We start from the raw sequence: 23,470 nt of genomic DNA, 5'->3' as shown, positions 1-23,470 counted from the left end.
TGAGCAACTGGCTTTTTTTCCCCACAAAAACAAGTTTGAATAATTTAAAATAAAAAGTGGGATCAGATAACACAGGGCATACTGTCTGCAGTTATAAATTAAGTGCATTGTTAATGAATGAAGTTTTATTCAGTAACACCCCTTACCAAAAACATAATGCATTCTTCTGCAACTATGATCAGGTGGTGATATCTTGGTACATTTTCACTTGCACCCAGTAAGTACAAAAAAAAGGTAAATATCACACACTGAAGAATAGCCCATGTTAATACTTTAATCAAAGTAAAAAAAAGTGTGTGCATGCATGTGTGTTACTACAAGTACATAAAAAAGCAACTTTACACAAAATTACCCTTCAAATTCTTGGTAGTTCAGGCTAAACTGAACCAGATTTCAGTTTGTTGCACCTATTATCCAGTATGGGAAGCAATACATCACAAAATGTGTGTGTTACTGGCAAACCCATATGAATTTCATGAGTAAAGATATATATATATATATATATATATATATATATATATATATATATATATATGTATGTATAAAATTAAAGGATGCAGGTTTTTATTTTTTGCAATTGAAACATGACTTTCACCAGAAATTGACCAGAATGTTTGTTTTCCTAGTACAGAAATGCTGTATAGCCAATAGCCACTTTTTATTTATTTATTTTTTTTGGGGGGGGGGGGGGCTATTAGATGGGAAAGTTATTCTTGCCAAGCAAATCTAATGTGGTGGGAATATTATCTAACATTCCATACATATTTTTATTGCATTTTGATTTCTAACAAAACTTTAAAAACAGAAGACAGATTGATAGAAACTTAATATTCCTAGACAAATATTTTTATACAGAAGCCAGTCACTGAGAGAAAAGCACTCTACTGCTAATTAGGTTTTGAAATAGATATTGAACGGACGTGAAAAACTAACAAATAATATAACCTTTATAGTGTCACTGAAATCCATTCATTACTTTCTGCATATTCTCCAATCTCCCTTTCACAAAGACATGCTGGCCAACTTCTACAGCTCAATTCTTATCCCACAACAAAACTACATTTCTGAAGAAAAGTGAAGAATGTAATCAAAAAATATTAACAAACCGTTACTTTAAAATTTTCTAGACAGAGCCATGCAATGTTTAGATTTGTAAAATGTGGGACTGTCACCCTTAAAATGCAGAACCATCTAATGGTGGAATGAGGTTAAGTGTGGTTAAATTCAATTCTACATTGCTCCTATTCAAATTAATATCTGACAGTAAATATAAGCAAAACAATGTGCTAACAAAATTGCTATAGGGAAAAACAAAAGTGACCTTGGTTAATAAGATGTCATTAGGTTTCCACAACGTCCATATCCAAATGCCCTTAAAAATTACTCTGCTCATTTTCTAACTCCACTTGCAATGCTCTACAAAAGGCAGTGACATACAATCATGTTTCTGGTGCCAAAATTCTGCTACTATCACTTGGTTACATTTACGGAGAAACCAGTCCATGTAACCACAAAGGATCCCCAGCTAAACAACAAGAGCAGCCTGCAGCTGAAAATGAATTAACATATTTACAGTTATAAAAATACACTTTTGCATAAGTTGCTTGCAGTGAATCTAAGTCTTCAACAGTTTTAAATAGTAAGGGTGAGCAGTAACGTGGAAAACAAGTGCTTTGGCAAGAAAGCCAGTAACCGTCCCTTAGTATTAAACAAGCAAGCTACAAAAGGAAGGCATTGTTGCTGTGGTTCTATACCCACAATATAATGGTAATTATAAAAAGGAGAAGGGGTTGTTGGCACATCTGGTTCACAGGAGACTAAAAAACGACAATTGCAGGACTACAAAGATTCATAAATAATATAAAAAATATAGCTACTCAAACATTTTCATGTACAATCCTATGGATTTAGCAAGTACCCTTTTTATTGATCAGGAACTACCACACATTGGTCATAGTGTTTATTAATTTAATATCCTAGTCTTCAAAACCTACAGCATGTTTTGATGTGCTAAAACAAATTATGCAACTTTGGTCAAACTTCTGATAAAAAATAAAATGAAACAAAATCAGTGTAGATTTTACCCCCCCCTCCCCCCCAGCCTTCTTACAAAGACATGTGATTACAGTTTTTACTAAAATTGTGTTCAACATTTGAAGCAAGACCAAAGTGCACATGCAAAGGTTACGAGTTATCTGACCAAAAATCTGTTGTGGTACTATTTTTCCTTCCATGATTTCTCACGAAAGGAGCACCTTGCAGAAAGCTACCACAAAAAAGTCCTTTTGGTTAATGTGAAGGTCAAGTACCTGACTCAGTAGATATATAGCATTTATGGACCACCAAACTATTCAAAATGTGCAAATCAATACCCTACATACATTCATGTTACTACAAAATCAAACACTTAATTGACCCCTATCTCCAGTCCAGAAAAAATGCAATGCCACTCAATCAGATTAAGGGTTTGGTGTTCATCTGCAACTTAATGTAAACCCGTCTAATGTCCCGGTGGCATATTAACTTTTTGGCAATAAGCCAAATTTCATTAAGCAACACACTGTAAAAACTAGGTGTAGCCATTTGTTTTACAGCACAAATTGTGGCAAGATATTACGGCATTCCAAAATCATGTCATCTCTTTTGTAAGCTGTACTACGTTCCTCACTGCTTCAAAAAACAAAAAGATTGAGTTCTACACGAAGGCAATTGTTACACATTCATTAAGACTCTAGCAATAATTCATTTTAAATAATGTAAATCATACTGTTCTACTGACAATATCCTTTGCAAACAAAATCACACTTCTTCTGAGCTTTACAATATTTTCTTTAGCGTTCTACATGTTTTCCTGTTAGATTTGGGAAGTCAAAATTCACAACTGCAGATGGTCGTACAGCAGAAGCAGTGAAATAAATTCACACAAACACTAAATTACTGCTACCCACAGGTGAGCTCGCTTTACTGTTTAAAAGACTCCAACAGCCTTTAAGCCCAAGACACCTTATTCAGGATTGGTGATCCCTGGATTTACTTTTTTTTTTTTTTTTTATTTTACACAGTTTTACTTCCTATGTCCCTCATACTTCATTCTTATTGTACATTGTTCACAATGTTGCCATATTCCTACTCAAGACAGAGGGTTTGTAAAATGATGGGAACATGGTATGAACACTGAAGATACACAAGTCACTCATATTTCTGAACAGTGTCCAGCTATAGTTAAGGCCAAAACCTGATCAAACTTGTAATGGATTTTTTGTATACAATTTATTTTGTATAATTAAAACACAATCTTAAAGTTATACATTTTATGGTTCTATAACCCCTCTGGGAAAGGTAAAAAAAACAGTGACTCCTACAATGGGCTTGCATACACCCATCTCAAAACTGCCAACACACACATTTTTGAGGGACTAAATTTTCTGCTAATTTTATTCCAGGGTTGTAAGATTCTATAAGTCTACCACCAGACGTGCTATCCTCCACTATGTTGTTGTTTAACTACAGCTAAATAGTTGTAGGATAAACTCTGGTAAGAAGCTGTAAGGATATCTGATCAACTTTAAGCCTGCAGCTAAAAGGGGTATAACAGAATGGGGCAGAAGCAACAAAACAAATTTCTGAATCAACAAGTTCAGTTTAATTGTAATCATATACATATATATAAAACAGGCAGCTCCAGCCATATTCACTTTATCCTTCCTTTAAAGAAAAATATTAATAACAAAAATCAATTACATGAAACATTTTCTGCATGTCCGCAAATGTTAAAACACAAAACGATTTCCTTTTATGATGGATGGGTGACAAAGTTGGTGACAAGAGAGTGGAGCTGATTGAGCCATAAAGAACGGGTGCCAACAGTAACTGTCACAGGCTCTAAAATATAATGAGTCCTTAGGCGTCCACCCTCCCAATTAGGTTAATATGCTGGTTTAGCCCAAGCTGGTGATGTTTGCACGGCCACCAGGGGGAGCCACAATGCGCTGGGTTGTACGACGGGGAACATTGTCATCAACCTGTGCACCTGTTAACGTAAACAGAAAACAATTAAATAGCATTGTGAACATTATCTTTTAGGAATGCAAAAACCTTATATTTAAGAAAAGAACAGTTCTGCTATTAAGCTGAAAAGTCAAGACCTTCATCTACATGCCAAGTATAAACCTAAGGATCCCCTCTGTTTACACAAAACTAGGAAAACTGCAGACCTTGCCAGACCTGAGGTACAATGTGTACTGAATTATCTAGACATCATTTTAAATACGAATTCAAAAAAGCTATTTTGGTGAGACAGCATAACGCATCATTTTGTCTTGTAGCACTATCAGAAGTAGGTTAAGCTAAGGAGAACCTACTGCAAGCTTCATCCTGTAAATCTTTTATCTCCATTTTCAATTATACATTGTACAAAGCTGATGAAGGTGTTTAAACAGACCATTGCTTCTGGGTCACTGTCACAAAGCAGCAATTGGGTTTATTGGAACATTCGATGAGATGTACCCTTTAGATTCAATGACATACTGTATAAAACAAATACTTACCTTATTAAAAAAGTGTCTTTTGTACTTTTCTATTATGTATAATTGTAATGTATTAATTTCCTGACAAGAACTTAATAACTACTACATATATATTCCTTTCATGGGTGCCCATATGCATTCTTACGTATTTGCTTATATTTCTCTCTCAGGTACTCATTGTTATATGGAGCTTTTCTCCCCTGGCCTCTGCTGAAAATGGACCTGTATCCAGTCGGACTTTCCTGGATAACAAATGTAGAATAAAACAAAAATAAAATAAAGAAATTGGGCCTGGTTAATAGGAAAAAAAATTGTTAAACGGCTCCTACTGTCGGACAATATAGTTATCGGAATTCTGAAAATTGATTGCACTTTTGCATCAATGCAAGAAATTCTTTTATCCATCTTATTACCCTATCTTGGCAAAGTCTAAAATTGCTTCTATGGTTCCTCATGCCTTAAGAAAATAACTACAAAAATGGCATCTTCTTATGTCAGTGTGCCAAGGCTCAGATCTTAAAACTTTCACATGATATCCAACTCTGGTGCTGCAGTTTTACATAAAACACAGAATATCTACGGAGATTAATATTTTAGAACATACTGGGCAGATTTATGGGGGAACTTTCCACCCACTAAAAGTTGTAATCTACCTTATTTTTATGCAGGCAGAGGGCATGAACGTCTGAAGAGATGATCAGATATGGAAATGGCTAGTTCCAAGCACCATCTTTTGAGTTCTGCTCACTTTAACATGTAATGATCACAACTTTTGATAACATGTCGTAATGCTCATGTAATTTTTGAATGTGACCAACCAGCATTTTTCATGTTTTATATTCTTAGATTAAACTGCCCTCTAAAAAGGAAAAGTAGCTAGATTAGGATTTTAAAATCAGACTATAAAACAAGTCGAAAAAAATTTGAAAATTTCTTGCAGCAGATGGCAGATTTCCTTTCTTTTTGGCAATCATCCATGTTTTCAGTTTTGATGAAATTCCTTTATTCAGATTAGTCTAACTTAAGCAGCATCTGTAGGCTAACTGGTACTTCAGTGTTCAGCCACTAGATGGCAGTATACACAACAGCACAACGCGAGAGTATATGCATATGGAAAAACCTTGTAAACTCAAAGTTAACAGGGAAATCAGTGAACACATCAAGGCTGTTTTCAGTTCAGCAATCTCACTAAGGCAATGTGTCAATCCACATGCAATTCTTGACCAGGAATCAATAAGCTTGAGTTTTTCAAGAAGCATAACTTTATCGTCGAACAACTAGACTGATAAAGAAAACTTGCAGAAATAGCAAGTGAGCTTCCATTAACTTCTGCAAATGAAACAGCAACCACTTCTTGCCTCTCCAGTGAAAAGGTATATAACAAATGCCCTATGTCACCAAATATTGAACAGTCAATTCAGAGGTATTCAACTTCAATCCACATCATTGCAAGCTTATTAGTACACAAGGGGAGTATTGCCCTAAGGGTGTACGGTAAATGCACACTGCTGTCTCAGGAAATAGCAGATGAACACCCGACACAACCAAATAAGCTTTATACTGCACAGACGCAGATCAAAATTATAGTTCCTGGCTCCCAAGGATCTCGCTCAATTTAAAACTGAGCTAGTACCTTGCAGTGCAATCTTCCAAAATTATTTTGCACAGATAAGGACACACACTAGTCTTCAGAACAGGGTTGGATAAATAACTCTCCAGTACCAAAACATATCCCTAATGCATGTTATCACTACTGCCACCATACTTCTTTAGGAAAAATATCACAAACTGTGACAATCTTTAATATATGAATGATAGCATTTGACTATGATCGCTTTTCAACCTGCATATCCCAAACAATTCATGTTTCCAGTTCAATTTTCAAAATATTAAGCTTACAAATAAGTCAGCAGCCACAAGCATTTAAAATTGAATAGTAAACTTCTTTACTTGTAATGAAAAGAGTATGTCACTTAAAAATTAAACATGGAGACAAACAATCCAGCACAAGAAATTTAAAATAAAATTTCTAACAGACAAATCAGTAACAGCAAACTATCAGCCAGTCAAGATATTAAATGTTTGTCCAAGCTAAAGTGTGCTCCTGTCACTGGCTTTCAAGAACAGAATATGCAAATTTCACACAGGCAGCTCTGCCTCTGTCCATGCTACAGATTTAAAAATTAATGCTAAAATATTCCTCATTTACACCTTACTATTTGGAACCAAAAGGATTCTGGCTAATAAATAACCAAGAAGCTGTTGCAGACAATTTGGACTAGGCTACTATCCATTGAAACAAGGATATGATTGCAGAAACTTTAGACATTCTAAATGGATCATCCCAAAACTACTCCCAGAAATGCTAATAAGATGGCAACTATTATAATATTTTTGTAGTTAACCATGCAGCTCAGGGACTGCCAGACCACAGTCAATCTTTCCAGTCTGTTATGGGATGTCAGTTTGAATCAAAATTGCTTAAATATGGGCCAATCAGCAAAACCTTGATTTGACAGTGATTACTGCCAGAGGTAAATAATCTGCACAGACCATTAATGTGGCATCCAATAGTAGGAAAGTGAACCGAATATGCTTCTTTTTCACTAGGAAGTTTTGGTTTCTAATGAGGGAGAATGATGGGAACAAGCCTACGATGAATAATAATTTGTTAACACATCCTTTGGAGCTCACAAGCTCAAAACAATGACATTTCCAAATTCATAAAATACGCTTTTTTTTTTCTTTTGCAGATGACAATCTCCTCTGTTCTCCTAACACAGAAAACACCTGACCTTAACCTATATTACACCTTAGAACAGCTCTCAGAAAAGGGAGAAAGTAAGGAAAAAACTCTACCCTATTCTACAAGTTCATTGAACCAAAAAGAGGCACATAATCTGTTACCTAACCAGAGCCAACACATTGAAATGTTAACAGGAAACAGATCTTCCCTTTCAACATCTCAATATTTGATACAGCAGGACGTGAAAAAGTACAAAAGAAAAAAAAAAGCAATTTTGTTGTATACCTGTTCAGCCAGTAATGGATCTAAAATCTGGCCTCAGGGTTTCATCTTTCTTTGGGACCATGGCACAAGACACACAATTTCTTAGTCTTTTGTCTTTTATAAATCTTTGACCCTTGATAAGAAAAAAAAAGTATGAAGACTCTCTGAAAGGTTGAAGAAAGGTATTGGAGAGTTTGGTTTTATAAACTGCTTCCAAGAGTCGTCTCTGAAGGGCACCGAGCCCCACTTGTTTTAGAATCATGCTATCCTACCCCGTAATGAAAATGATTGATAAATGGTTATAGAACAGAGAAACAGGATTGTCTTACATTTGGCAATTTAAAATGGAGTTCAAACTCACTTATGTATTTCATCATCAACCCCCTTTTCCCCTCATCTGCTACATAAGTCAGGATGTGGTATCTTCTGCCACCATCTTTCTCAACTCAGTGCCTCTGTCCTGTCTTCGATTGTGCTGCCTGGCTGTTACAAGCTCTTTTCTCACTGAATATGTATTTGCCTACACCAAACTCGCAAATGCTGTTTGACGTAGAGAATCACAGTTGGAATGGATTCTACCAGTCTGACAGCAGTGGTTCAAGGTTTTTGAGAGCGTGGGGAGGTCATTTTCTCTGTCTATACAATCTTCTAGTTAGACTATAAACATAATGAGTAAGAGGCTGGGGGACTTGCTCCTAAAATCCATTTTAATTTTTTTTTTTTTGTGTAGTTGAAGTTTTCACCATTTTGTTCTGCACAGCTGGTACTGCAGACAATATGCAGGTCAGACTGTTCTGCAGACAATATGCAGGTCAGACTGACAGAGACAGAAAGTTTAGTGGAATGAAGGGACTGCTGCTGTTCAACACAAGTGGTCATAAGAACCACAATCATTTGCCGGGAAGACACAAGGTAGCAGCTTGGGAACTGCTCACAGGTTTAAATTTCTTTTATTTCCTAGAATTCTTTCTACCTCTAAGAGTGAGTCCTATATAAATGTCTGCTAAAGGAAGAGATCTGTGATAAATCCATCCTCATGAAAAGAATGGCTGCTTGTTGTCATTGCCAGTAAAAACTAAAGCACTGCAAGTAAGTTAATCTGAAGTTATATGCAAACAGCTCTACAGGATTCTCAATGATTCTGCATTTTTCTTCCAAAAAAAGTAAAAAAAAACTTTTTTTGTGCCCAACAAGACATTAATGGAAAATGAAAGATTTTCTTGTTCAGACTTTTTTTTTGATAAGGCTGCTTTTTACCTACGCTTCTCTTCTCTACAAAACTGAAGGTTATCTTACACTTTAAAGTCAGCAACTGGACAAAGCTCATCCTGTTGCTTTTTCAATCTTAAAAGACAGCTATGGGAAACACTACATTACTTCTCCACTGTATATTTGTCCCCCTTACCTAATTATCTCACCACTCAAAAATATTATTGCACAAGAAATTTTCTGTTTTTAGAGATTCTGATCAAGCGGCTATCGGTACTGCTAGCCCTCAAACAAAACTTTACTCTCATGCTTGCTTGATCCTCTGACAAGTCACCCATCTTTCAGACTGTAGATGTCAGTTGAGTTCAGCCAAACACTTCTTACTCTTCTGTTGTCCCCAGGAAACTCCCACTCTAATTATTCACTGCCTTGTGCATTCACTCTCGGCCTTTACTCTGCCTTCTGATTTGCTTAATACCACCCTTGCCCAGAAGCAGAATTTCTTTTGAAGTTACCTGTTGCTTAACGTCTATGTTTTGTTAGATAATCGTGATATTGCTATGGACTTCGCACATGCCAAAATTTTCATATTCTAGGGCCTGCCACCATACACTACAAGACAATTACTTTACAGGAAGTCAGTGCGATTTGAGCAGTGGCACTGCTATTTTTATTCAACTGAATTTGTGCATTTACTATGTTTTGTGGGTTTGTGTTTGATTTGCTGCTTGCTGCCGAGGGTGGTAAATGAACGCTCCAAGTATTTGTACTTCTTTAAAAATAAATAAATAAATGAATGAATAAAAGCTTTTGTGTGACTGCGGAGGAAATTTTTCCTTTTTCTGTATGTCTGACATCCTCTTAGGTAGCTGAGTTGCTAGCTAGCACCCACAATCTGTTGATTTGTTTCTTAAATATTTTTTTCTCGGAAAATAGTTGTATTCTGAAAGATTCACAGGACTATGATTTCATTTGCAATGTGTAGTCCGAAAGCTGATGATGGCCAATTATGTTTTAAAGTGTTTTGCTGCATCATGGGACTCAATTCCCTTACTCATTGTAGACTTTGAAATGGTACATAACTGCATTACTGACATGGATTCAAGATTACTGTTTTCATGAGGAGGAGTACTACTGTGTGTTGAAACTAATTGATTTCGGTATTAGTTAATTTGTGTATTAGTGCAGTGAGCTGCAAACATGTAGTCCTGTGTTTTAGTCTGATCAGTCGCCCTTTACCTGCTGTGCAAAGTAGACTGATTGACCACCTAGAAAACTGCCACTTTGTGGAGCTGTCTAGTTATAAAATAAATGTAATTAAATTTGTGCAACCTTGTATTTTTATCACTGGTTAAAATTTCTGGCTATATGTACATATTTTTTCGGCATATTTAATGACTATTAACTAGAGATTAGCACTGTTTAGAATGCAAGTAGAATTTTTGTGTGTTGGAATTAATGCTGCTTGATACCTTGCTAATGAATAATTTTTTTAAATTTATTTTTACATTTGTTAACCGGGTTAGTCTGTCTGGGTTCTTAGAAGCCCTTTTGCAGCAGAGACCAGAGGAGGAAAGCTCCCAAAAACAAAAAAGGTTTAAGTAAACAAATAGTAAGAACAAAGATAAACACAGACCACATTTTAAATATGTAATTACTTCAGAAGTATGTATAACATGTAATAAAGGAATATACAGAATGGATGGAAATACAATACAATACATATATGGAAATTTTCACGTAGTATGGTAAGAAACTAAGCAGAAATATGGTAAGACCAAGGACAATACATTTTTGAACCAAGGTACTAGGCATGAAGTAAATATACAGATAAAGTTGTGTGAACTTTGGAAGTTAATAAATTAAAAGAACAGTAATAAGGGATTATGGGAATTGAGTGTAACATGAGCTAACTAGCATGGAATATGATGGAAAAAATGTGTAGGTAGTATTAAGAGCTCGCTAGAAGTGATGCAGCTAAGTTAGGTTATCCCTGAATGTTTCTTTGGTATTAGTTTAGAGCATGAACATATCCAATTTGATAGGAAAAACTATTTAAGCTGTTTCTTGAAGGCATTTTTGTCTTTAAGTAGTCTAAGGGCTAAAGAGAGTGTGTTCCAATTTTTTGCAACTGAGTGACAGAATATTTTCCCAAAGGTTTTGTTTGGCTTATGAACTTCAAGAAAGTATCGATTAGTACTTCTTAGTGGGCGTCTAGGAGCATGTCAGAGAATTTGCAAGGGATGGGCAGGATTTAGTACACTGTGGGCTATAAGGAGTTGGGATTGAGGCAGTAAGTTGGAAAATTCAGCCCAGTGTAAAGCCTTTAATGAGAGGCAGTGATGGGATTTGTAAGGTTGATTTGCAGCAAATCTGCCTACTTTGTTATATGTGGTTTCTAGCTTGGATATTAGGTTACTCTGTATATGGGTAAGAATAGGTGAAGCAGAGTAGGGATGGTAGAAGCAGGGATTGGGCAAGGGATGGCCTGGATGCATAGGGAAGAAAGTTTTTGAGACGGTAAAGCAGACCTAGTTTTTGGTGTTTTTTTAATTGAGCTATGAATGTGATGGTTGAATTTAAGTTCATAGTCAATTATTGCTCCAAGGAGTTTTGTTTGGGTGTCAACAGAAATTTTTATTCTATTAAGGGATGTTATGGAAAAGTTTGGTTCCAGATTTTTAGGTAGGAAAAGTGGCTTAGTTTTGCTCGCATGTAGCAGGAGTTGGTTGGAGTGTAGCCAGTTTTCAACTGAGTGGAGTGAGTTTTGTGCAAGGGACTGAAGGTTTTCTATGTTGTCAGCAGAGTTGATGATGGTCGAGTCATCAGCATACTGAATAAGATTGGACTGGGGGCAGGATAAGAAAAGGTAATTGGTAAAAAACATTGAAGAGGAGAAAGCCCAGTACTGATCCTTGTGGGACCCCTGTCCTAACTGCTAGAAAGGGGGAGTAGGAAGAGTTCCATCTAACAGCATGGCGTCTATTAGTGAGGTAATCACAGAACCAGGAAATGGTGGCGTTTGAAAAGTCTAGGTTGGAGAGTTTATGATGAAGTATGGTATGAGATACAGTGTTGAATGCTTTTTGACAGGTTCAGAAAGAGGGCTGATGTTATTTTGCTAATCATGTTCTCTAAATTGATTAGTTATGCTAATCATGTTCTCTAAATTGATTAGTTATGCTGAATGAACAGCTGTGTCAATTTTTGCTTTCAGAGTCTTTGGTTAAACATTTCCTTGGAGACACACATGCCATTATGCTTACTTTAGACTCTTTTATCCACTTATGCCCAGGCTTACCTAAGAGACTGTGTAGCATCACTGAGGCTATAATAGCTTATTCTAACCTTGGATGAACTTATGACAGTTGACCATGTTCTGAGTCCGGTTTCACATAGCTCTCTGTGGAACTAATTTACTTGGTGCCACATGCTGAACACCTCCAGATCTGATTTGTACATATTACTGAATTAAACAAGATGAACTACATTTTCTGTTTAGGTTATATAGAAAATTATTCTACTGCCTTGGTTTTAAAGTTACCCTTTCCATAAAGGTCACTGGCATGCATAGGATGGCAGCTCCCCACCACATGTGTCTGCCTTTTAAAGAGCAGTAGATTCAGCAGGAAACACAAAAACAAATTCTCTGGACCAGTCAGTGGTAGGGATACTGTGTTGTAATGAGTAATTTAAGACATTAATTTTTGTATCTGTCATGTTTCATTTTTTTTTTATTGCTTTTGAATTTTCTTTTATGACTTTGCATTGAGTAGTTGAGTGTTTTGGATACCCCCATTACCACTTTCAACTATGCATCATTGTGTTTTTCCTTGTACCGCTTTTTCTTGTGGCAAATCACAAAACATTCTAGTCAAGCTTTAATGACAGACAGACTACAGTTTCACAAAATTAAATGCAAGTTGAAGCAAAACTTGTTTTATCAACTGAGCTAGAGTAATGTCTTTTGAACAGGCAGTAGTCCCAGTGTTTATATACTTTATATTTTTGTGTGTGTGTGTGTCTGTGTGTGTGTGTATGTGTATGTAAAAATATTCCACATATGGAGTAACAGAACTGTGAAGTAAAGCTGGGCCTGCTCTGGCTTGCAGCTTTACTTTGGGGATAGTTGTGATCAGGGAGATGTGCTTGTTGCAACATCTGTGGTGTGCCTGAGTTGACATGTGCCAATATTTCTTGCACCTCTTAGCAGCACTACGTTGGTGACAGTAACTCAAAACCCAGTTGTTCACCAGCACATGTAATGTGAATGCATGCATATGCTTGTGCGTGTGTTTGTTACTCAGAGTATAAAGGACTGCAAGGTCTGCATGTGTGGGCAGTGTGTGCTGACAAGGCAATGGATAGGTGTCATAAAACTGGGTTTGAAGATGAATGTAGTGACTGACCATTTAACACACCAACCATGTTCGATTCTTTTGTGAAGAACTGGCTAGTCCTGCATGTGTGTAGTATAACAGGAATATGGAGTAAATCTGTACTGACACCTGCTTGCAGCCCTGCAAAGAAGGACAGCTTTGTCAGTGCAGCGGACTGACTCCAGCTGCAAGGGGTGGGAGTCCTGCGCAGACATCCATCAATTTGGTTTGGCAAAATCATTACAGCAGTGTTTTGCAAAGAGGTGGGAAAAGCCTGAATTTTGACTGGTATGTTGTGTGGGTGTGAGCGAGTAGCTTTGTATATGTGGGGCCTGAAGGTGCACCTTTAAGTGTTGTGTAAAGGTTATAAATGTTATGCTTTGTGAAATGGAGAGATCAAGAGTAAAATTGTGCTCAGAGTGGTCACTAGCAATTTCATTGCTATTTTGAGACGTATACATTGACAGCCCTGTACATTTTCTAACTGCTCTGCAAGGAATACGGGGTCACAGCTACAGCTGCTGGCACTGTTTCAATGTGCGTCATGAAGTATGTAAATGCTTGACTGATTTGGGGTAGTTATAATGGGGAACACAATAGTAGGAGTGTTGGGTGGCATATCTGCATACCTCACAAGCGTGTCTACTTTTGGCTTACACTTTTGCTCTGACATTGAAAAAGGTGTTGGATTATGAACAAATAATGACCGACTGCAATTAAAGATTTTCAGAAAAGGAATGGCAATTCTTGTAGTCTTATTTTGTGGGCGCTTAATAAATTAGTATTGGTATTTTTAAGAGTTTGATTTGGAAGCTTTCTCCATGAATCTGTTGCTGCGACGATCCGAGAAATGCTTGCAAGTATACAACTAAGACAACCTACAAAAAGCAATAGCAACAGAACTAGTGGGTCTCATAAGATGCTTAGGAAGTATTTCATTGTTACGTAAAGCTTGGCATTACTTAAGATAGCAATTCTGTCACAGCTTAACCTGAACTACGGACAAGATCATATTAAGAGCCAGAATGCAATCCAAATCAAATACATTAGTGTGCACATTTTAAGAAATTGATAAATTGGCCTAAATTCTGGATTGACATTTCTATTTTTTTTTCTCAGTTTCTGGGAAAGTGTTAGTCCAAAGTCAAAAGTGAAGAAACATAAGGGAACACTTACTGGCATGCCAATCTGTGATTAGTTTGATGTTTAATGTCATACAAGGATGACTAATTAGCTGAACCTAGACAAGCTGGAGATTCTGTCTCACTGAAAGAAGACATGGGGAGGAGTAACTTGGCCAGAAACTGAAACTTGAAAAACTGCTCTTTTAGTCTGCCATTTCAGTAATTTGTTGACACTTTTGCAAGCTTCCTTCAGAGAATATGCAGTACATCAGTAGGAACAATTTGTAAAACTCGATGCAAGCCAGTCAATTAGTGATTATCTGCAGACTCAAACTTGGCAGCTTTCTTCAGGTGTTCCATTGTAAGTGAATGGAAGTCTACTCTGACAACAAATGGTAGGGCTACTTTTTCTCAATCAGGGCTGTGCATTTTAGGACAGATTTAGCTTTCAAATGGGAAAAAAAATCTCAAGATGTCTGCCCACAAGGATAAAAAAAAATTAAAATAAAATTAGGAATGAATACTTATTTTGCTGCAAGCAGCTTTGAGAGGTGCAGTAATTCATGACTGGATAAAAAAAAATACATACATGTTTTTTCATCATTTGCCTATAGTGGTCCTTTAAGATAAGGATCTGAATCATCTACACCTGTTGCGTGCAGAAACAAACTAAAGTGTTAATTTACATCTGTCTGAGATAGCTACGAACATATTTACAGCTTTAACAACTGAAGGCATCATACATGTTTAACTCCTTCAGCGTGGTTAGAAACCTCCATCACTCTTGCTGGAACAGGTCGAACTCCACCAGGACCCTGCACTGGATAAATTGTCAGTGTAACAATGAATGAATGAACATTTTAACAGCTAGAGTTACTTCAGTATCAAGTTATCTTACCAGAACGACTTCTCGTATTGCTTGGACCACTATAACATCTGCAAACAAGACAAACACCCCTAAGAATAAGTTCTAGTTGTTCAAACTTAATATCATTAAGCGATGCAAATTTTTCATGTAGATGCGGTTTAGGCTGCATGCTTGTGGATTTGTTTAACTTAGCTGCTTAAAAAACATAAAATAATTCTATCTCATTGTATATCTGAACAATTGCACATTCAAAGTTCTCTAAAACTAAACAGATAATTTCAGGGAAAAATCCAGTTGTGTAAGAAAGTACAGTTGTGTACACTTACCATAAATGTAGATGGTCGAGTGTATTCACTGTTGCAGTCATCACATTTGGGTTATCCCTGCCAGGGTAGCACTCGGCTGGCCCGAATACCAGAGACTTAGTATTTCTGCGTCGGTTGCTGTTGCTTCAGGACTAACGTCAGGTTGTCAGTAGTATAAAGTAAGGCAGCCAATGCCATTACATCAGTTTTTTCTTGACCTAACCTGTCAGGAGCCCCCCAAATAGGAGCCAGGTTCTGGTGAAAGAACCCCACCAATGGAAAGTAAATACCAATATATCCCTTGTAAAGAAAGAGAAGAAAGGGGGTTGGAGGGAGGGAAACCAGGACTGCAACATTTAATACACTTGAACATCTACATTTATGTAAGTGTACACAACTGTACTATGTTCTTAATGTTTCACTGTTGCAGTCATCACATTTGGGTTGATTCCCAAAGCGGACAAAATGAGTGGAGACAGTCAAGAAAACTAGGGGCTGGCTAGGATGCCTTGCAAGACTGCAGATGCATACTCGCCCTGGACTTGGAGGAGAGAGGCAGGGGGTTATGCTTAGCAAAAGTGTGAACAGATGTCCAGGTGGCAGTCTCCAGGATGTCCCTGGTGGGGACTCTTCTGAGGAAAGCTGCAGAGGTGGAGGCTGCTGTGGTGGAGTGTGTCCTGACCCCCTTTGCGGGGAGGCTTTCCATGTTGTTTGAATCAGAATTGGAGTGTGCTATCCATTTGGATATGGTTTGTTTGAAGATGGCTTTGCCTTCTGCCCCTGTAGTAAAGCTAACCATCAATTGATCAGACTTTCTGAAGGATTTAGTCCTGTCTAGATAGAATCTGAGCTGTCTGTGCACATCTAGAGAGTGCAGAATCCTTTCCCTCTTGTTCTGGGGATTAGGAAAAAAGGTGGGGAAATGAATGGAATGGTGGAGCCACACTGGACACCACCTTGGGCATGAAGGATGGATTAGTTCTGATGGATACCCTGTCACCATGAAAGATGATGAAGGGTTCCACAGTCATGAGCGCTTGCAGCTCAGAGACTCTTCTGGCTGAGGTGATGGCCAGAAGGAATGCCATCTTCCAAGAGAGAAATTTTAGCTCTGCAGTAGAAGTTGGTTCGAAAGGGGGCAGGGTGAACTTTTCCAATACAAAGTTAAGGTCCCAAGCTGGTGTTGGTGCACTTCTGGGTGGCCTCAAGTTGCTAGCCCCTCTTAGGAAATGTTTGATCAAAGGGTGTGAGAAAAGGGGCTGCTCAGTGGGAAAATGAGCAGAAATAGCAAAGGCATGCATTTTTAGAGAGGAAAAAGAGAGGGCACTGTGTAGTAGGTCAGCTAAGTAATCCAGGATGAGAGGGAGGGAGGGCTGTGCCGTATTTGCTCCCTTAGCCTGGATCGAAGTGCAAAACCTTTTCCATTTGTCAGCATAACACTTTCTGGTGCTAGGGTGTCTGGCCTCACGGATAACATACAGAACCTGTTTATTGAGGTTGGCAGATTGGTTCAGGGCTAGGGAATAAACCAAGCTTCCAAATTGAGTGTCTGCAATTGGGGATGCATGAATTCCCCTTCCCTCTGGGCCAGGACGTTTGGAATCTGAGGAAGATGCCATGGTGGTAGTGGGGACAGGCTGTGCAGCAAGGGTACCAGTGCTGCAGAGGCCAGTCTAGAGCTGTATGAATGGTCCTTGGTTTTTCCTCCTTTATTTTGAGCAGTACCCTGGGGATGGGAGGTAGTGGAGGAAAGGCATAGACCGACAGACTGACCCAGGGGAAGGACAGGGCATCCCGTTTCTAAGCTATGCAGTGATGCTCTCTGGTGCAGAATTTGTTGAGCTGATGGTTGGTGTGGGAGGCAAAGAGGTTGACCTTTGGGGTGCCCCATTTCTGAGTTACTAGGGTGAAGCTTCTGTTGAGCTGCCACTCATGTGGGTCCAGAAGATTTCTGCTTAATTGGTCTGCCAGAGAGCTGAGAGCCTGGTAGGAACTGCGCTAACAGGTTTAGTTGCATGGCAGAGACTAAGCCAAAGGGTTATGGCCATCCTGCATAGGGGGTAGGAGTGAGTCCCTCCCTGCTTCTTGATATACCACATCACAGTGGTGTTGTCTGTTTTGATCAGGAGAGCTCCTGGAGAGAGAAGGGGTTTGAAAGCGATCAAATTGTGCTAGACAGCCATCATCTCTTTTTGGTTGATGAGCAGAGGGATTTGCTGCGAGCTCCATTGGCCCTGTATGCACCTGCCATCCAGGTGTGCACCCCAAGAGTAGTCTAATGTGTCTGTGGTGAGGGTCTGGGTGGCCGGGGGTGGTGAAAAAGGCAGTCCCTTGTGGGAGCATGCTGTTGCCCACCAAAGAAAATCTTGTCTGAGGCAAGGAATTATAGGTAGAAGAGTTTCCAGGTCTTGAGAGTGTTGAAACCAAAGGCTTTTTAGGTACCACTGAAGTTTCCTCATATGCAGTCTGGCATATGGAATGAGTAGAATGCAAGATGCCATGAACCTCAGAGCTTGCAGGATCTTTCTTGCAGATATAGCTGGGGCCTGGTGGCTAGTTGAGAGAAGTAGGCTGTCAGGAAAATTTTTCTCTGGTGTAAGGTATGCCATCTGGGATGTTGTGTCCAGGCTTGCTCCCAAGAAGATGATCCTTTGGGTGGGCACCTGTTTCCATTTCTTTTCATTGATTGTGTACCCTAGGGAGGTTAGTAGGGTCTTTACAAAGGCCAGGTGCTTGAGCATCTTTTCCTGGTCGTCTGCCTGAATAAGGCAGCCATCCAAGTATGGGTAAATCTGAATATTTCTTTGTCTGCAAAAGGCAATGGCCGGAGCTAGACATTTTGTGAAAACTCTAGGAGCAATAGATAAGCCAAAGGGAAGTGCAGAGAACTGAAAGTGTTGAGCTCTTGCCCTGAAGCAGAAATATTTCCTGCATGATTCCCTGATAGGAATGTGGGGGTAGGCCTCTTTTAGATCTAGGGTGGCTAGCCAAGCATCCTTGGAGAGCATGGGTAGCAGCTGCTGGAGGGTGAGCATTTTGAATTTTGGGATCACCAGGAAGCTGTTTAGAATGGATAGGTAGAGGACGGGGTGCCAGGTGCCCTCTTTTCTGGGCACCAGAAAATGTCTCGAGTAGAAACCCTGGCCTCGCTGTTCTGCATGAACATGCTCTACTGCCCTCAGAGTGCAGGGAAAGGATTTGCATTTGAGCCTCTATCCACTGGTTTGGTGGTAGATCTGGGAACCCTTTTGGGGTTGGAAGGGTGTGGAAGGAAAATTTGTATCCCTGAGACACTATGTTCAGAACCCAGTGGTCACTGGTAATGGTGTCCCTGGTGCTTGCATGAAAGGAGAGTTTTCCTCCTAGGGGTAAGTAAAGGTGGGCAGAGGGAGGGTGTGGGGGAGGTGAGTCATTGTGAGTTCTTACCATAAAGGGGTGGCTTAGAACTCCCTGGTTTTGAAGTGGAGGTAGTCCACTGCTTGGATCTCTTCATTCCCTGTGGCTGCTGTCTGGGGGTCTGGTTCCCCAGGGCCTAGGCTGGACTGGCTTAGTGGGTGCAGGAAAGCAGTGTTTGGTGGGACAATGCCTGCTGAACCTAGGTGGCTGGACCTGCAAGAAATCCTCAACTGTTTGCATAGATTTTGCTTTTTCTTCCACCTTTTTTAAGACCTCTTCTACCTTAAGTTATTTGTGCAAAGGGGAATCCAACAACTTAGATTTGACATGGTCTGGCAGGGGTTGTTCCTTAAGCCATGCATGCCTTCTAATGACAGATCCCGTGACTGTTGCCTTTCAAGAAGCTTCTAGGCCGTGAAAACCACACTGAAAGGTGTGTTTAGTTACTTGACTCCAGAATGCATTAACCCTCTTGTAATTCTGTAGATTCTGCCCAAGCAGGAAAGGAAGACCTGTTTTGTTTAAGGAGTTCCAGGGTATGTTGCTGAAATTTCAACATATGGAACTGACAATATAGTGCCCTGATAGCAAGAGCAACTGAAGTGTATACTGTTTTACCCCATCTCTCTAGTGGTTGGGAATCCCTATCTGAAGTGGTGGGATTCTTAGCAGAGGTTGCTTTAATCACTTTAGGCACTTGAGAAATTACCTCAGGGTCAGCAGTAGGATTTTTAAAAAGAAATTTGTGAGAGTCGGGGACTCTATAGTACCCGTCTGGTTTTCTGGTTGCAGGAGGGAGGGTGTCGGTAACATCCTCCACAACATCCAGGACTGGGGTGGGGGTGGCAAAGGGTCTGTGCTGTAGAAGATCTAGGAATTTCCTGAGTCTCTTTAAACTGAGGGTAGTCTCGACTCTCCCATTGGAAATGCTCCCTCAAGGTATGCAGGGTTTCTCCAAAGGAAAAATCCTCTGGGGAGAGGCTGATGGAATAGAATCCTCTGCATCAGAATCCTTATAAGTAAAGAGGGGTTCCATGTCTTCATATTCAGATGCATCAGAGTCACCTTTCCCTGTTCAGACAAAACTACAGGGGACAGATCTATTTTCCTTTTGGAGGGGGGGGGGGGTAGCTTGGCTTCCCTTAAATCAGCATTGATAAGGTCTTCTGCCATTTTAAGCATGTGAGACTGAGGCAAGGAAGCAGGTGCCTGAAAGTGGGTCGGTTTCTTGGGTGTAGTTCATACCCTGGGCTTTAGAAACTTGGGTAGTTTTTGAAAGAAGGGTAGTCGTGAAAGAAGACTTCAGTTTGTGTCAAGAATCGGTAGTGCAATGGACTTCCTCGGAAGCTGGTGCCTGCTCAGCAAGTCCGGACCTATCCAAGGTAGAGACAACCGCAGGATCCTTAGTCAAAGAAGAGTTTTGCGGCATCCTAGACTCCGAAAGGGTCTCTGTAGTGGCCTGCAAATCCACAGAAGCGGGCATTAGGGGCTGTGAAAGCGCCTCACTGAGGACTGGAGAACTAATGACTAGCTTAACGGAAGAGTCATCGGTAGGTTTCGACCTGTGCGGTCTGTCTCTGTCTTTATCTTTGTTTTTTTGGAAGATCTGCTGACGGATGGCTTACTGAAGCCATATCGGAATTAGAGGACTGTAAGCGAAAATATCTGGCTACAATAAGGGCCAGACGACGGACAGTTCTGGCATTGAACAGAGCACAGAAGCGACAATGGGGGATGTCGTGGTCTGGGCCTAAACAAGTGACGCAGTAAAAATGAAAGTCTCGGTGTGGTATTTGCTTTCCACAGGAGAGACTAACTTTTTCTGACATCGGTTAGTGCAAGTAAAAAGGATCCCCAATGGGATACTTTGCTTTAGAAGACTTCAACTTCAATTCGGTAGACAAACTCAGGTAGAGGCCGACCGGCACTTGTGCGAACTGCTTTTGCTTCGGGCTCCATGGCAAGAAAGACTGATGTAATGGCGTTGGCTGGCTTACTTTATACTACTAATGACCTGACGTCAGTCCTGAAGTGACAGCAACTGACGCAGAAATACAAAGTCTCTGGTATTCGGGCCTGCCGAGGGCTACCCTGGCATGGATAACCCAAATATAATGACTGCAACAGTGAAACACTAAGAACATCTTACCATAACAATAGATGTCCTACAGATAATTGTTGCAGTACTCCAAACAAATGGGTCATTACAGCTGATGTCCAGACAGGGTACCAAAGCTTAACCTTCCCTAGGTCATACATCTGATGGCTGACCGCAGCTTGTAAGCAATGGGTAATACTGGCAAACATATGAATGTAGATTATCAGACTATCTCCAAGCCAGCAGTCTGAAAATCCCTGAGATAATGACTGGTCCACTAGGAGGGCCAGGCATGAAGTGGTAAGAAGTCCCCTTGGTCTCAGGGTTTTGTCTATAGGGTAGAGAGAGAAAGAGACCGAGTTGGTCGCCATCCCCTCTCTGAGGGGAAGGAGGTCGCCATCCCCTCTCTGAGGGGAAGGAGGTCGCCATCCCCTCTCTGAGGGGAAGGAGGTCGCCATCCCCTCTCTGAGGGGAAGGAGGTCGCCATCCCCTCTCTGAGGGGAAGGAGGTCGCCATCCCCTCCGGAGGGAAGGAGGTCGCCATCCCCTCTCCGAGGGGAAGGAGGTCGCCATCCCCTCTCCGAGGGGAAGGAGGTCGCCATCCCCTCTCCGAGGGGAAGGAGGTCGCCATCCCCTCTGAGGGAAGGAGGTCGCCATCCTCTCTGAGGGAAGGAGGTCGCCATCCTCTCTGAGGGAAGGAGGTCGCCATCCCTCTCTGAGGGGAAGGAGGTCGCCATCCCTCTCTGAGGGAAGGAGGTCGCCATCCCTCTCTGAGGGAAGGAGGTCGCCATCCCTCTCTGAGGGAAGGAGGTCGCCATCCCTCTCTGAGGGGAAGGAGGTCGCCATCCCTCTCTGAGGGAAGGAGGTCGCCATCCTCTCTGAGGGAAGGAGGTCGCCATCCCCTCTCTGAGGGGAAGGAGGTCGCCATCCCCTCTCTGAGGGGAAGGAGGTCGCCATCCCCTCTCTGAGGGGAAGGAGGTCGCCATCCCCTCTCTGAGGGGAAGGAGGTCGCCATCCCCTCTCTGAGGAAGGAGGTCGCCATCCCTCTCTGAGGGAAGGAGGTCGCCATCCCTCTCTGAGGGAAGGAGGTCGCCATCCCTCTCTGAGGGAAGGAGGTCGCCATCCTCTCTGAGGGAAGGAGGTCGCCATCCTCTCCGAGGGAAGGAGGTCGCCATCCTCTCCGAGGAAGGAGGTCGCCATCCTCTCCGAGGGAAGGAGGTCGCCATCCCCTCTCCGAGGGGAAGGAGGTCGCCATCCCCTCTCCGAGGGGAAGGAGGTCGCCATCCCCTCTCCGAGGGGAAGGAGGTCGCCATCCCCTCTCCGAGGGGAAGGAGGTCGCCATCCCCTCCGAGGGAAGGAGGTCGCCATCCTCTCCGAGGAAGGAGGTCGCCATCCCCTCTCCGAGGGGAAGGAGGTCGCCATCCCCTCTCCGAGGGGAAGGAGGTCGCCATCCCCTCTCCGAGGGGAAGGAGGTCGCCATCCCCTCTCCGAGGGGAAGGAGGGTAAGAAAGAATATATAAACAGTGAACAGTATGTGCTGACTGAAATCACTGTTGCACCATTCCAAACAAATGGGCGATTCCCAAAGCTGAAGGAACAAAGGTGGTTGCCTAGTTGATACAGGAACAGAGCAAGAGTCCACATAGGACTGACCTAGCAAAGACAGCGCTGGACTTCGAAAAGGCATTAATCTTGTAGTATTTAATGAAAGTGTGCACAGAAGACCAGGTGGCAACTTCTAAAATGATCCTGACACCCACTCCTTTACAAAAAGCTGTGGAGAATACCACTGCCCGGGTAGACTGAGCTTGAGGGCAAGGCTTTGCCATGCAGAGAGTAACAAGATACAGCTTGCAATGGCTTGCTTAGATATTGACTGGCCCAGGTTTGAGTCTGTGTATGAAACAAATAGCTGATCACACTTGCAAATAGATTTTTGTCGTGTTCAAATATCTGTGAACATCTAAAACATGCAAGTGTCTTTCAGTGGGGTATAGAATAAAGCATGTAGCTTTATTGGCCCAGTTGGAAAGACAGTTTGTTTTACATTTGGTAGGAAGGAGAGGGTTAGCTCTCAGAGTCAACCCTGTTCCTTGTGAAAAATAAAAGAATGGCCACGAGTGCCTGCAGCTCAGACTCTCCTAGTTCAATTGAGAGCCAGAAGCAGAATAATTTTCCATATGTATAATGAGATTTAAGTTTGCTGGTTCAAAGAGAGGCAAAGTGAGCTTTTCCATAACAAAGTTGAGATCCCTTATGAGGGGGTACAGGCTTCCTTTGTGGTCGAAGATGCAGAACTCCTTTAAGGAATTGTTTGACCTCAGGTCCAGGCATAACAGTAGAGCTGAGGGGCAGACATGTAGAGAAGGTCGACAGGGGGGCTTTGATGGAGGAGTAGGCCAGACCTGCATTTATGAGCTCACATTGGGTATTTTAGGAAGGTAGGTACCAATGATTTGCTGGGGTCCTCATTACTCCTATGCACCAGAAAGAAAATAGTTTCCACTTGTCTAGGTAGGATTTTCAAGCTTTAGGTATCCTTGCTTCTTTGAGAAC

At 41.0% G+C, this 23,470-nt stretch overlaps 1 protein-coding gene across 1 annotated transcript in view; it reads right to left on the bottom strand.

The window, feature by feature from the left end:
• Positions 1 to 254: 254 nt before the first annotated feature.
• The window catches only part of LOC122811333 (dihydropyrimidinase-related protein 2-like), a gene marked incomplete in the record, with an annotated part of 957,963 nt that continues 934,747 nt past the window's right edge, over positions 255 to 23,470 (bottom strand). Inside the window, 2 exon segments of the mRNA XM_044083105.1 lie at positions 255 to 4,030; positions 15,147 to 15,184. Of these exon segments, the coding sequence (XP_043939040.1) occupies positions 3,926 to 4,030; positions 15,147 to 15,184 (143 nt within the window).

This window comes from Protopterus annectens, chromosome 9.part0 (genome assembly GCF_019279795.1).
Source record: "Protopterus annectens isolate FY-2018-M chromosome 9.part0, PAN1.0, whole genome shotgun sequence".
NCBI lineage: Eukaryota > Metazoa > Chordata > Ceratodontiformes > Protopteridae > Protopterus > Protopterus annectens.
The sequence above is the reverse complement of the archived record's forward strand: the minus strand, read 5'-3'. Positions and strand labels throughout refer to the sequence as shown.